The sequence below is a fragment of the Notolepis coatsorum genome (assembly GCF_963971535.1).
Source record: "Notolepis coatsorum genome assembly, chromosome: 17".
Classification (NCBI taxonomy): domain Eukaryota; kingdom Metazoa; phylum Chordata; class Actinopteri; order Aulopiformes; family Paralepididae; genus Notolepis; species Notolepis coatsorum.
In genome coordinates, this window is record NC_140181.1 from 14,313,391 (window position 1) to 14,328,671 (window position 15,281).

Below are 15,281 nucleotides of genomic sequence, written 5' to 3' on the forward strand. Positions count from 1 at the left end.
GACGACATTTCCAGTTACGCGGTCGCCGTCTGCGCTCTGATTGGCCACTGACGTTTCTGGTCGCGCCAATCGTGTGACGGCAAGTTCTTTCGCCGGTTAAGCTTATAGGCGGCACTCTTTCGAAGTTGGTTAAGGTTAGAGTTTGTCTTAGAGCAGGGCGATAGAACGCCAGCCGTGATTCCAAACTCTAACCTTAACCAACTTCGAAAGAGTCGCCTATAAGCTTAACCAGTGATCAACTAGGCGTTGGGTAGTTTGCAGGCTGTTCGACCCGGAAATGGGCAAACACACAGCTCGTCACGCGATTGGGCGCACATGTCACATGACCAGAAACGTCAGTGGCCAATCAGATCGCACCAGAAACGTCCGTGGCCAATCAGATCGCAGAACGGGGAACTGGAAATGTATTGGGGAAAGAATAGACGCAGCCAGGACACCGCGGACACCGTGGAGGTGCTGACCCCGGTCTCCGGAGGCTCCATCGCCTGCCTGGACCCCAACGACATCGTCCACGAGGTGGCGTCGGGGCCCGAACTTCACCGTGTCCCACATGCAGCAGACGCAGCTGGTCGCAGAGACGTACGGGACTGCGATACTGGTGCAGGAGATGGTGGACGACGTGACGGAGGACGAGGTCTGAGGGACAAAGGGAACCGCTGAACGGTCCCATAGGAGGAGGACATGGTCTTGAGGGACAAAGACAACCGCTGAGGATAGGATCCCATATAGAGGAGGAGAACGGCCCGCTCTGAATTAAAGTGACCTACGTTTAACATTTAGAATCATAGTTGTTACACTTCACCAGATACTGAGAGATCACTAAGCGGAGTTGAAGGGACACTTCACCAAAATAAATAATATGCCGATTTATTTTGCACATGACATAATCTCACACACATCCAAAGACTCTAAACAGTTTTTGCACACATTCATTTAGTTTGAGTTATTGAGAGTAGATGAGTTTGAATATGGCCACATTGGCCACCAGTGATGTCATCAGGGACATTTAATCCTTGTGTTGTTAATTACAGTCCTATAAGACGAGGTGTTGTGTTAATTACAGCTCAATGAAATGATAAGGTATCAGTCCCTATAAGACAAGGTATTATCTACATCATTTCATGGAGCTGTAATTAACACAACACAAGGTTTCAACGTCCCCGATGACATCACTGGTGGCCGTATACAAACTAATTTATGGTGAGTGCCCGTCTAACTAAATTAATGTGCAAAACTGTTTTGGGGAAAAATAGTTTTTGGGATGTGTGTGAGATTATTGTGAGATGTGAGATTATGTGCAAAATAAATCAGCATTGTTCTTTGGTGAAGTGCCCATTTAAACATTAAATTGTACATGTTACATAATGGTAAGAAAAAAAAATCAAGTTTTCTTAAAAAGAAAAAGAGAAGAAGAAGAATATAAGCATTGTTAGCATGTGCCAAATATCTGGCGAAGAACAAAGATACAAATTCTAAATGTCAGCGTCCTGCTGAGGAAATGTCATTCCCTAAAGGGCTTCAGTAGTGAAGTCACGATGAAGCAAAATGAGCCTATTGGAATATAGTCCTTTTTTGACGTCATAGCTAATAGAATAACTAAAGGCAATGTTAATAAATCCTGCTGTTGCAAGTTGTTTTTCACTGGACAACGTGTCTGGCTGGATGATGCTGCTATGGCAAGGAATGGGGGCCAGATTTAAGAGGAAGTGAACTGGGAGGCTTCAGAAACGCTGGGTCACAAATGAAAGCCTTAGTGCTCAATTCTAATGTATTGCTCAGATCTGATTATTATTATTTCTTTGTTTGGCTGTTTAAAAAATGTGGCCATGATCAGATTCCAGTCCAGTGTGAACTGTCCTCACGCTCCTGAACTGACTGCATGCGCAAATGAACAATAAAGAAGATGAGCGTAAAATATTGTGACAAATGTCAATCTCTAGAGTGATGTAAAAGTCACATGACTTTTCGGACTGAGGCTGCATTGTAAAAGACCAGACCTGTATCCGATCACATATGAATTGAAAATGGAAAAAAACACAGAATTGAAAAGATGAGATTCCATGTGATTTGTGCTGCTCACAGTCACGAAGAAAACAGATCCGAGTCACTGATTTTGCTGCAGTGTGAACATAGCCTTAGTGGTCTGAGGATATAAAGACAGACCAACTCTTCACCCACATCGCAAGTTCTCAGTGCATCGCATGCCTTTCAGGGTTATTTATCATGTAATCATATTTCTAAACTTATTTGACGAAGATGCCCGTTATCTCTCGATAGGTACAGTGTATTCTGGACTGTGAACCCGTCCAGTTTTGCAGGGAGTTCTCTCTCAACAGCCTCTTCAGTTAGAGCGCTGAGCCGAGGTTCAGCATCAGTGTTGGTTACAGACCAAATCCCCTTTCGCCATCTCAGCAGCGTGTCCTAAAGCCAAAATACTAATCCCAGATTACGGTATGATTAATAACTCGGACGACTATGATCCAAGCGGGATCAAGGGCCACCTGATGGAATAAAACATCTCCATCCTCCAAAAAAAAAGGTCCACAAGGAAAAACCCCATTTGACCCGTTAAGAGAAGAATATCCTTAAATCCACCTCGGTTTCATATCTTCGACGTCAGCATCCTGTGTCTCGTCTTCATCTGAGCCGGGACGTCTTATCTGCGTTTAGGATCAGCGCTTCCATAATGGGAACAGAATCCTAACTGCAGATGTGATTTTTACAGTTCAGTTTCTATAATCTGGCCCTTGGGGCCCTCTCCAGTCTCTCACTCCATACTGTGTTACGATACTTCTGAGATACTTGTCCCAATACTGTGCCTGATTGCACTGGCTTACTGTTGTTACTTTTATATGTGTGTATACATTTTCATCTGTTCATGTACGATACAAGGAACGATCTGTGAATGTAAATCGATTGGTCTCCGATGCGTCGTTGTGTGAAACAGTGGAATAAACGATGACAGTCCTGCCTGCAGATTTATTTCTGGTTACATCACACAGTAGAGGACACTTTACAAGCCCATACACGAAGGGAGAAGGATATTTACAAAAGTTGTTTCAACAACACAAACCGGTATGAAAACTAAAAAGGAAAAACAAAATGTTACAGTACTCTATAACGATACTTCATATCACTATTTCAATTGAAAGCCAAGACACGTTATTTATTTTACATAAGAGCGAATTGAGATATAGTTATGGATTCCAGTTCCGCCTGCGAGGCCGCTGCCGCCACGCGCTTCATGTTGCAACTGATAACACATGTTAAGCTACATAAATATATCCATAAATAAAACATCTTCAAACACGTAAAGCGGTTAGAAAAACAATCTTAAAGTAAAAACGTAACTTCATGCAGACTACCTACCGGTGGTTGACCCCCTGCTGAGTGGAAACATAACAAGCAGGTGTGGACTGAAGTGCGGGAGAGACGTCACGCAGCCTGCGAGTAATAATCACCGTCGACCCGGTGGCCTGAATACTTTTACCAACGGATTTCCAGTTCCGCGTTCGCGCTCTGATTGGTCACTGGCGCTTCTGGTCGCGCCAATCGTGTGGCGGCAAGTTCTTTCGCCGGTTAAGCTTAGGCGCCTCTTTCGAAGTTGGTTATGGTTAGAGTTTGTCTTAGAGCAGGGCGATAGAACGCCAGCCCTGATTCCAAACTCTAACCTTAACCAACTTCGAAAGAGTCGCCTAAGCTTAACCGGTGATAAACTAGGCGTTAGGTAGTTTTGCAGGCTGTTCGAGGCGGAAATGGGTGCGTCACGCGATTGGGCGCACATGTCACATGACCAGAAACGTCAGTGGCCAATCAGATCGCACCAGAAACATCAGTGGCCAATCAGATCGCAGAACTGGAAATCCGTTGGGTTAAGAATAGACGCGACCCGGTGCGACATCACGTGCAGCCGCTCTCCCGCTCAGGGGCGTGCACAGGGGGGGGGGGGCTCAAACTACAAAAAGGGCACTTAACCCACCAACAGGCATGCAGGGCACTTTTCAACATTTCTATAAAGTATTTTTTCATGGATAGTACTATACATGTCAGTCTTTATATTAAAAAAATATATACAGTATATTTATATATATATATATTTTTTGGATGGGCACTTGGGGCAAAAGGGCAGGGGCTCAAGCCCCTCGTCGGCCCTATCTGTGCACGCCACTGCTCCAATTCACTCATATTCCATTACGGCATCGCCGTAGACATCTTGGTAGGCAAACAACAGATGCTTATAATCAAACAACAGGTAATTATAATCAAACAACAGGTAATTATAATCAAACAACAGGTAATTATAATCAAACAGCAGGTGATTATCATTACATGACAAGCATGGTCTTTATGCTATATAATAAAACGCTAATAGAGGCCCTAACATCGTCCTCGTGGCAGCTTTGAATACACAATATCCGTCTCTCTGTACATCGCAGCGCTTCCTGAACCCAGCGTGGCCAAAACTGTCTGGTTAAGGCCTGGGATGGACCCGTCTCAAACTCCAGCCCCTCTGTCCTCCATCCTCCAATCGCGACGGTCGCTTTCCAAAAAAATAAGCAAACGGCGGCGGTGATTGAAGGACGGCGAACAGAGGGCCGGAGTATGGAGACGCATTCTCGCAGAACAGTTCGGCGCCGAGAGACGGACGCCACTTCTGACGGCGTGACGCGTCTGCCGGCGGCAGGTGGAGAGGGGAAGCAGCCCGTCATCCAACAACATCTCATAACTCCGGAGATCGTTGCAGAGAGCGGTGAAGCGTGACCTCGTTCAGCTTTCGGAATGTAAGCGGGGTTTAAAAGCTATCGATGCTGAGGGGGCGTCGGCTCTCGCTCCGAAAACAATCAAAACTTTAGAAAAATCGGTTACATAGAAAGTCTGTTGGGTGAGCGGACCACAGGGCGGCTGGCGCGCTCTCGCCGACACATGACCGCGTGCTGCGCTCGGTCCCCAAAAGGCCCTTTTCTGTTCTGACGCGGTGAATTCACAGTAAAACTAGAAACGTCTCTAACGGGGGGGGGGGAGGGACTCGAGGAGGGTGTAATTGGGACTCAGTGCGGCGCCGGGTTGCCCCCCTGGTTCTGGTTCTGGTTGAGGTTGTTGTTGAGGTTGTGCAGGGCCTCACGGTGGGCCTGGTGGCGCTGGTGCCGGCGCAGGTGCAGGTGCACGTCGTTGGACCCGGGGGGCACGTGGACGGGCTCGAAGGCGCTGGCCACCAGGGGCATGAACTGGCGGAAGATGCTGACGCTGCCGTGCCAGAAGGTGGCCTGCGGCAGGCGGCCGGCGGGGGTCCAGGCGCGGCTCGCCGGGTCGTAGGCCTCCACCACGTCGGACAGCTCGAACGTGTTGTCGTAGCCGCCCGACACAAACAGCCTGCCGCCCAGGACGGCCACGCTGCCGCCCACGTGCACCTGGAGGAGAGGAGGGGAGTCAGGGACACGGGAGGACGGATGCTGTGGCTCGATGGTGCTGGAAGTGGTGTTTTCTGGTTAAAATAAGTGTTAAATGGCTCTACATTCTGACAGCCATCACTGATATAGAGTGTCTGGTCAGTAACATGGGTCTCCCAGTCCCTCCGCTCTGCAGTAAACAGAAAATAAATGTCCTGGTATCCCGTTACCACTTTATCCAATCAGGAGAGAGAACCCTAGATATATTTTTTTTGCCAGGCCAGATTTGCTTACTGCACTGGTAGATTATTTTACTTGTTTAAAAAAAAACACATATTTGCGTAAAAGTACTTTTAATTTCTTATTTTTGCAGTGTGGGGTTCTCTCTCCTGATTGGATGAAGTGGGAACTGGATACCAGGAAATGTATTGTGTTTACTGCAGAGTGGAGGGACTGGGAGACCCATGTTACTGACCACACACCCAGTGATGGTTGTCGGAATGTAGAGCTATTATTTTAATGTAAAAATACCACTTACAGCACCTTTAAGCATGAATCTATCTTCAGAGCCCCCATTCTTGAAGAGTTTGATTTGTAGAAGGTATTTTGGGGGGGGGGGGGGCTGTCTTACTCCAGTGTTTAGAAACATTACCAATGTTGCATATCCTTTATATTCGGATTAGTGGTGGGACTTGGTAATTTTTTTTATCGAATTAATCGAAATTAATCACATTTTAATCGCATATCAATATTTGATGCGAAAAGCAATTTTTTTTTCAATTCAAATGAATTTTGGTATACGAGTGAATCAATTAATAATATACATTATACACACGTTTAAGCAGCAAAATCCTGTATTAGCTACTACACAGACCAACAGATCAATGCAATTTTTAACAAAGTGCAGCAATTTTAGGAATAATGTATATATAGCGCAAAGGACCTTTTGTAAACTCAAGCACTTTCGAGGTAAAAGTAAAACGCAGTACTTTCAAGTACATTCCAGAACAGTTGACCATTGGAAAAAGTAATTTGCGATTTATTATACTTTATACTTATAGCACATGCATGAGTCTGGTCTCCTTTGAAAGGTAACATTCTTACACAATAAAGAAAAAATCATCATGCGATTAAATGCATAATTTTTTTTTAACTTTTCATTCTTTCTGTAGTTAATTAATCGAAATTAATGCGATAAAGTCCCAGCCCTAATTCAGATATAATTGTATTGCCTATATTTATGTCTTTCTACTATTACCCTACCCATACCTGTACCCCAACCCCCCCCTCCCCCATATGATGTCCAAATCTCTCCAAGGGATCAATAAAGGAATCTCTACTCTCCTCTAATCTCATTTCCTCAACTTCTCTCTCCTCTTCTCTTATAGATGCAAAGCGCATTACCTCTGAGCTGCCACTAGGGGGTGTGAGTTACTGTCATGGCCGTCAGAGGTGCTGCTTGGCATCTAAAAACTCTTAATTCACCCGTTGTCTCTGACAGTACAGATACAACACAGACTATCAAGTGTTCATATGTTTTCATATCTGCATCTGCATGCCATAAATAAGTCTAGCTGACTAGGACAGGGGGCCTCATTCATAAGATAAGATATTCCTTTATTGATCCCCCTGGGGAAATTACTTGACTTTATCCTAGATTCCTTCGTACAATTGTTTCAAAGAATATGATAACAACAGATGGAAATCATACCTATAGCAATGATTTGAGTAATGATAGAAATGAGATTTAGCTTCCGATATATGGACAGAATAGTGAAGCACAAGATTTGTGCGCAAGAACCTGGCCTCTGGTGTGACTGACACACACACACACACACACACACACATTTTAATACTTTATTTGGTTCCACAAATTATATTACATAAACAGGGAATCAAATGTATCGGGGCCAAGCAGCACTGAACACTTAAGGGTACACATAGCACCTCCTTCTCCACGTGGCTAAGCTGCCAATAATAGCTGAGACAGAGCAATATTTGGCAATTTGTTTGGCTTTTCTTTTAGACATTGCAGCAATTCTCAGACCGGTCATGGTGGATTTGTGTACATGGCCAAGACTTCCGAACACAAGTACACCATATCTACACCTATACCCAAGGTCAGTCATCACACTGAGCAGTGGTTGGTATTTGATATACTTGTCACACACACACACACACACACACACACACACACACACACACACACACACACACACACACACACACACACACACACACACACACACACACACACACACACACACACACACACACACACACACACACACACACACACACACACACACACACACACACACACACACACACACACACACACACACACACACACACACACACACACACACACATACCTGGGTCATGGGGCTAATCTTGTCCCACTCATTCTTCTGAGGATTGTAGACATCGACCTCGGCTGAATCATCCCTACAAAACATACACACAGAAATGAAGACGCTACTAAAACAGCCTGTATTAAAATAACATTCCCACGAGTAAGTAAGTAAGTAAGTTACAGCTTACGATCCCAGGACTATTTATATGCCTCAGTACCCAGAACCCGCACAGAGTTTGGGAAAAGGGCCTTCATGTTCTCTGCTCCCTCTGCCTGGAATGGACTTCAAAAAACTTTGAAACTGCAGGCCCTCACTACCATATCTGATTTTAAAGTTCAAATTAAGGGCATTTTAAAGAATGAGATGGGAGAATGTCGCTGCTTCACTGCATAATGTGCCGTTATATTTTATGTTTTTAACCTGACCTTCTCTCCCCAGCAACCTCCTGCAGGGCCTCACCTTCCATCCTCTTTCTACCTTTTTACCCTACCCTCCAATCTCCCCCCAATCCCATTCAATCTGATTTGCTGCAGCTCAAATGTATCCCCTTTGCCCCACTTTGCCTTTTATGTCTTTGTCTGTGTTTTGTGTATTTTTGTATGTTTGTTTTTTGTTTTTGCTGCCATTTTGGCCAGGTCTTGCTCGAAAAAGAGATCTTTGATCTCAAGTGACTACCTGGTAAAATAAAGGTAAAATTAAAAATTAAAAAAGTAAGTAAGTAAGTAAGTAAGTAAGTAAGTAAGTAAGTAAGTAAGTAAGTAAGTAAGTAAGTAGGGGGCAGTGGCTTATTGTTGGAATCAGCCGAGCAATGAGGGAGTCTCTCCCCTAACGAGGCGCTAGACCAGGGAGATAGAACGCTGAGGTGGAGCCCCACCTACCATCAGGCAGCTCTTAGTCCTTACCGCACGTCTCAGTTACCCAAGTTTTCCTAGTTACCAAGCATTCCTACTTACCCAAGCCTTCCTAGTTACTCAAGCCTTCCTAGTTACCCAAGCCATGCTACCGTAGTTGGCGGTGCCTGGTATCAAACCCGGAACCTTGCGATTCAAAGGCAAGCACTCTACCGACTGAGGTACCCATAAACTGCATAGAAGGTGGCAGCTGCTGAGGCTGGGTCATGTAGTTCCCCTTCCAATATGCCTGACTTTTAACACTTTCAATGCCAACGATATCTCGTTTGTTCATGCCGACCGTTCATTGCCAACGATTAGCGATTTGAATTCATATTTCATCAATCTAGTCTCACGTTAGTGCTGCTCTCTGAGCTCCATTGGGAAAATACCGCCCCCTATCGTCTCTCCCTGTGGTACTGCACCCCTTTGGAATGGATTGAATGAAACGCATGGGGGAAAAGAAATCCTGCTTCCTCATTTTACTTCTCGGGCAAGTCACCAGAGAGGATCGGATTCATTGCAGAGCCCCAGAACAGCGTGGAATACATATTTCCAGTACCCAGCGGTTGATCAATAAATGCGATCGATATTTGGAATGGCGATCAGGAATTGGAATAATCTTTTAGAGAACATCTGCTCTGAGGTAAGGAATCTATTTGACCAGTCTTAGGATAATCAGAGCTTTTTTCAAAAAGATATCAACGTGTGCGTTTGTGCTGGAAAATGAGAGAATCGATTTTTCAGCTCGCTTCTATAGCGTACCGTACACATACACATAAGTACACATACTATCGATAATCTAGCGTTTATTTGAAAACTATTCATAAATAGGCAGAAAAATGACGTTTTTTGTGTATTCCAGAATATTCCAGTAAGGGGCGATTATCACAGAATCTTTATATTTTCCTGAAACTTAAAAACGAGCGTTTTTCAAAATGGTATAAAACGGAAATGAACAGATTAAAAAACAATCCGTTTCGACAATGTTGACTGCAAACAAGTCATTGATAAGCGACGGCCAGATTAGACACATAGCCATAATCGAGTAATCTAGCATAACATAGTTTATGCGTTTGCAAATATGAGAGCTCTATCATTGAAGTGGGTGGTGGCATTCAAGGGAGGTAAGGCGCACCCCGCATGGCTGGCAATGAAAGTGTTAATCAACAACATTTAGTTCCAAACACCCAATTGTGATTGGACGAGACACATTCCATGGGCGCTTATAGCGATAAGGTCTTTACAAAAATAAGAAAAAGGTCTAGACGCTGAACAAAATACATAAATTCAGCCTCCGTGGGACAGCACTGGGACCAGGATCCTATTGACCAAACCGTGGCAATATAACAACCTCGCCACGGTATAGGAACTGGTACCTTACATTACTTGAGCAACAGGGAACTGACCGCTGCCGACGGAGGATCAGAGTAAAGCTTTGAACAGTGGGCAGATTTATGTCCCGATACATGGTATGAAAGCAATAACACAGCGAGAGGGAGTTGCTGTGCGCTGATTTATTGCCACTCAGCCTCATTCCTACGGCCGCATCAGAGCTCTGCCAATAAACACAACATCCCTGCCTCCTGTGTCGCTGCTAAGGGATGTCATTCCTCCGAGCTTAACGGGTTCTCTTCTCTCCTCTCGGAGGAATGTACAACAGCAACGCACATCCAAAACAATAAATACTAGGTACTGGAGAGAGAAACACTAGGAGGAAAATGAAGAGTCTGCACACTAGATTATGCTCCCATGAACATTTACTGGTATTACCACTAGGGATGGGCGTTTACTCGTATTACCCACTAGGGATGGGCATGAGGAATTGATTAATCGAGTACTCGCCGTTTCAACTGGAGTGGTTTTTGAGGGTGCTCGATATATTATATTTATTTCTCGTTTGTGCCACTGAAACAGAAATCTCGCTTTAAAAACCAGTGAGGCGTGAGTTGTTGCAGGAAGACAACGCTGGTCAGCTGTGAAGCATGAGAGCGTAACCGTGAAATCACTGTTGTGTTGAAAGCTAGCTTAGCGTTATCCAAAAGATTAAAATAGTTAGCTTAACGGTATCTTAACAGATTAAAAACAGCGGTTCGTGTTTGTGCATTTCCAAATTGTGACGTCTGTGTAGCTCTTCCCCGCTCCCCTCCTCACCTGACGAAGTAGACGAGACCGTTGAGGGTGACCGTCTTGGGCGCGAAGGACCAGGGCGGCAGCTGACCGCACTTGACCAGGGACCAGCGGTTGGCGTCCACGTCGTAGCACTGGATGGCCATGGTTTCCTCGCCCGTCATGGAGCCGATGGCGTACAGGCGCCCCCTGCAGGTGGTGGTGGAGCAGTTGTCCATGGCGTGCACCATGGGGGGCAGGGCCTCCCAGCAGTCCAGGGCGTGGTCGTAGCGCTCCGTGCTGTCCGAGGCCACCACGTAGAGCTGGCCCTTCAGCACGCAGGAGCTGTGGTACTCCCGGGGCTTCAGCATGGGCGACACCTCCGTCCACTCGTTGACGCTGGAGTTGTAGCGCCACACGCCGTCGTAGAGCCGCGAGCCGTCGGAGCCGCCTGTCACGCGGAGAGAAGACATGTACGTTTAGTCATTTTAGCCGACGCGGTTATCCAAAGCGACTTACAAAGTTGTGCACGACAAGTCAGCAGGAAGGGTACAACTCTGGCAGCTAAGGGTCAGTAACATTGTTACAATAGTATTGAACTTGAGTGCTAGTCTTGAGTGCATAGTAGTATAGAGACATATTAAGACACATTTGGATAATTATTTCCAAAAGCAAAGAGGCCTAGAAGCGAGGCTAACACTAATGGCGCACATACCATTACTGCCTAAGAAAACGGGCACAGAAAGAGGATTTCACTCGTCTAATGAACACACTAGACAAATATCAAGATGTATCCATCAGTGGGCCAATTGCATGCTTTTGCAGAGGACAAGCCTTCATTATTTTGGTGGGTTTTGGCTGTCCTGACTGTTGGGAAGTTCATTCCACCATTATGGAGCGAGCACCGAGAATAGCCGGCTTCTCTTGAGGGTGTGTAGTTAGAAGATGCAGAGCGTAGGGGTCTTGAGGGTGTGTAGTTAGAAGATGCAGAGTGTAGGGGTCTTGAGGGTGTGTAGTTAGAAGATGCAAAGCGTAGGGGTCTTGAGGATGTGTAGTTAGCAGATGCAGAGCGTAGGGGTCTTGAGGGTGTGTAGTTAGAAGATGCAGAGCGTAGGGGTCTTGAGGGTGTGTAGTTAGAAGATGCAGAGCGTAGGGGTCTTGAGGGTGTAGTTAGCAGATGCAGAGCGTAGGGGTCTTGAGGGTGTGTAGTTAGAAGATGTAGAACGTAGGGGTCTTGAGGGTGTGTAGTTAGAAGATGTAGAACGTAGGCGTCTTGAGGGTGTAGTTAGAAGATGCAGAGTGTAGGGGTCTTGAGGGTGTGTAGTTAGAAGATGCAGAGCGTAGGGGTCTTGAGGCTGTGTAGTTAGAAGATGCAGAGCGTAGGGGTCTTGAGGGTGTGTAGTTAGCAGATGCAGAGCGTAGGGGTCTTGAGGGTGTGTAGTTAGCAGATGCAGAGCGTAGGGGTCTTGAGGGTGTGTAGTTAGAAGATGTAGAACGTACTGTAGGGGTCTTGAGGGTGTGTAGTTAGCAGATGCAGAGCGTAGGGGTCTTGAGGGTGTGTAGTTAGAAGATGTAGAACGTACTGTAGGGGTCTTGAGGGTGTGTAGTTAGAAGATGCAGAGCGTAGGGGTCTTGAGGGGGTGTAGTTAGAAGATGCAGAGCGTAGGGGTCTTGAGGGTGTGTAGTTAGAAGATGTGAAAAGGTCTAAAACTAGCAAGTTTATATAGGGAGGGACACATCATTTGCCTTCAGAGCCGCTTTTTACGATTAGTAAGTGAATTAAAATGTATTAAGAGGCCTAGTATGTTATTGAACACACAAGCAAACGGGCCTGTGTTTCAACTCTGTGCAGTCGACCTCCTTGACTTGGGATTTTGAATCCCGAGTCCCAGAGCGACCGGATCTCCGCCTCCCTGCCGCTACGTCGCCTGCGATGAACACAACTGATGCCATCGCTCAAAGCTCCAAGGACGGGCTGCGGTCGCGTTCAGAATAGACCCGGACTGTCGAGTAAAAGGGTGAGAGGATAATCGCCACAAGGACACCGTAGGTAAGAGCCCTAAATCAGCCTGTCGTCGACACCGAGCGGCCTCTCGTCACACGGTGCGACCGCGTGCCGCCGCTGCTGTGGCTTCGGGCTGCTGGCAACGGCGGAGTGGGAGAGAGGGAGCGGCCGGCGGTGATTTACGGCGCCCCCCCCTCCGTCGCCGACCTGCCAGAATTCTAGGCAACGTGTGAAGGGCTGGGATGTTTTCTCCAAACACCGGCCTTCCGAGAACATCCCTGGTTATCTCACGACGTGCAGGCATGCGTTCCCCGAGCATGCGAGACCGTTGGTTATCATCGTTAACGACAATAGAGTTATGTCGTTGTAAACTGTCCCGTCGATGGCCCCGCAGGGATTGTGTAACGGGATACATGGCCCGGGGGCCGGGAGGCTTAATGAAGCCGGACAAGCCGCCCCTGGCAACACATCGTGTCCTGCCTCTTCCACACGTACAGCAGCCTCTTCCACACGTACAGCAGCCTCGTTCACACGTACAGCAGCCTCGTTCACACGTACAGCAGCCTCGTCCACACGTACAGCAGCCTCGTCCACACGTACAGCAGCCTCGTTCACACGTACAGCAGCCTCGTTCACACGTACAGCAGCCTCGTTCACACGACTTACAGCAGCCTCGTTCACACGACGTACAGCAGCCTCGTTCACACGACTTACAGCAGCCTCGTTCACACGACGTACAGCAGCCTCGTTCACACGTACAGCAGCCTCGTTCACACGACTTACAGCAGCCTCGTTCACACGTACAGCAGCCTCGTTCACACGTACAGCAGCCTCGTTCACACGTACAGCAGCCTCGTTCACACGACTTACAGCAGCCTCGTTCACACGACGTACAGCAGCCTCGTTCACACGACTTACAGCAGCCTCGTTCACACGACGTACAGCAGCCTCGTTCACACGTACAGCAGCCTCGTTCACACGACTTACAGCAGCCTCGTTCACACGTACAGCAGCCTCGTTCACACGTACAGCAGCCTCGTTCACACGTACAGCAGCCTCGTTCACACGACGTACAGCAGCCTCGTTCACACGACGTACAGCAGCCTCGTTCACACGACTTACAGCAGCCTCGTTCACACGACGTACAGCAGCCTCGTCCACACGTACAGCAGCCTCGTTCACACGACGTACAGCAGCCTCGTCCACACGTACAGCAGCCTCGTTCACACGTACAGCAGCCTCGTTCACACGTACAGCAGCCTCGTCCACACGTACAGCAGCCTCGTTCACACGTACAGCAGCCTCGTCCACACGTACAGCAGCCTCGTCCACACGACGTACAGCAGCCTCGCTCACACGTACAGCAGCCTCGTCCACACGTACAGCAGCCTCGTTCACACGTACAGCAGCCTCGCTCATAGGGATGGGAATCGAAAACCGGTTCCCGTTGGGTATCCGAGGCTTATAATTGCCTACCCTTTTTACATTACATTATTAACAACAAAAAAAAATTAGCAAAAACAAAAGGTTACAAAAGTTTCATAGTTTTATATACAAAATGTATACACATTTAAATGTATGTATGTATCGAAGTAATCGAACTACACGTTTTTTTAATTCGTTGTCAGTTATTCCATAGTTTTATCCGTCGACACGTACAGCCTTTATTACAAGCACTCTGGTGCCCCGACTCACTGCTGTTTTCATAAGAGGAAGCGGCGTGAGTGGAAATCGACTGAGGTGAAGCTCTCGAGTGAATCCAACGTACACAGTCATTAAAACCACTGCACACCGTCTGCCTGCCTGAGTGCAGAGAATAAGCAACCAGGATAAGCCTCCTAATTAGTAACTGACAGTAGGAATGGAATATGCTTACAGTACTATTTATAGCACCTGTCATACAAGAATTGCAGCCCAAAGTGCTTCACAGCAGTGATTTTGCATATAATTGGCATACCGTAATTCCTCTAATAGTAACCCCGGCTTGTATTTGTTTCAACTGTAGCGGATACCAGGCTTGTATTAGGAGGAGGCATGTATAAGAGAGAGGCCTATATTTCTAATTTTCAAACCGATCATAATGAATAAATCAACATTTTGTGTCAGTTTGAACCCAGTAAAATGTACTGGGTTCATTTATTGAAACCAAGTACTGTATGAAATACGGTAGTAAACAGTGCAATTACAGGTGGTCAAAAAAAGTAAAATAAAGTAAAATAGTGCAATCACAATACTGGTATAATAATAATAATAATAATAATAATAATAATAATAATAATAATAATAATAATAATAATAATAATAACTTAATTTTATACAATTCTGAGGTAGGCTTACTCTCTTGGTAAACATTAACACCATAGCATTATATGGTATTTACTGCACAGCCAGGCCAGCATATAACAACAATAACAAAATATACCCGGCTTGTATTAGGAGGCCGGCTTATAATTGCTTAGCTCAACAGCGCACCCGGTCATTAATAGAGACCCGGTTTTTAATTGAATACCGGTTACTATTAGAGGAATTACGG

The 15,281-nt window shown here is 46.2% G+C and overlaps 1 protein-coding gene across 1 annotated transcript in view; it reads right to left on the reverse strand.

Moving 5' to 3' along the window:
* Nucleotides 1-2,959: 2,959 nt before the first annotated feature.
* Nucleotides 2,960-15,281, reverse strand: part of klhl21 (kelch-like family member 21) — a 55,693-nt gene continuing 43,371 nt past the window's right edge. Inside the window, exons 3-5 of the mRNA XM_084334149.1 lie at nucleotides 10,789-11,194; nucleotides 7,763-7,835; nucleotides 2,960-5,408 (exon numbers count right to left, since the gene is read on the reverse strand). Of these exons, the coding sequence (XP_084190275.1) occupies nucleotides 5,049-5,408; nucleotides 7,763-7,835; nucleotides 10,789-11,194 (839 nt within the window). The 3' untranslated portion in view covers nucleotides 2,960-5,048. The remainder of the gene's footprint in view (nucleotides 5,409-7,762; nucleotides 7,836-10,788; nucleotides 11,195-15,281) is intronic.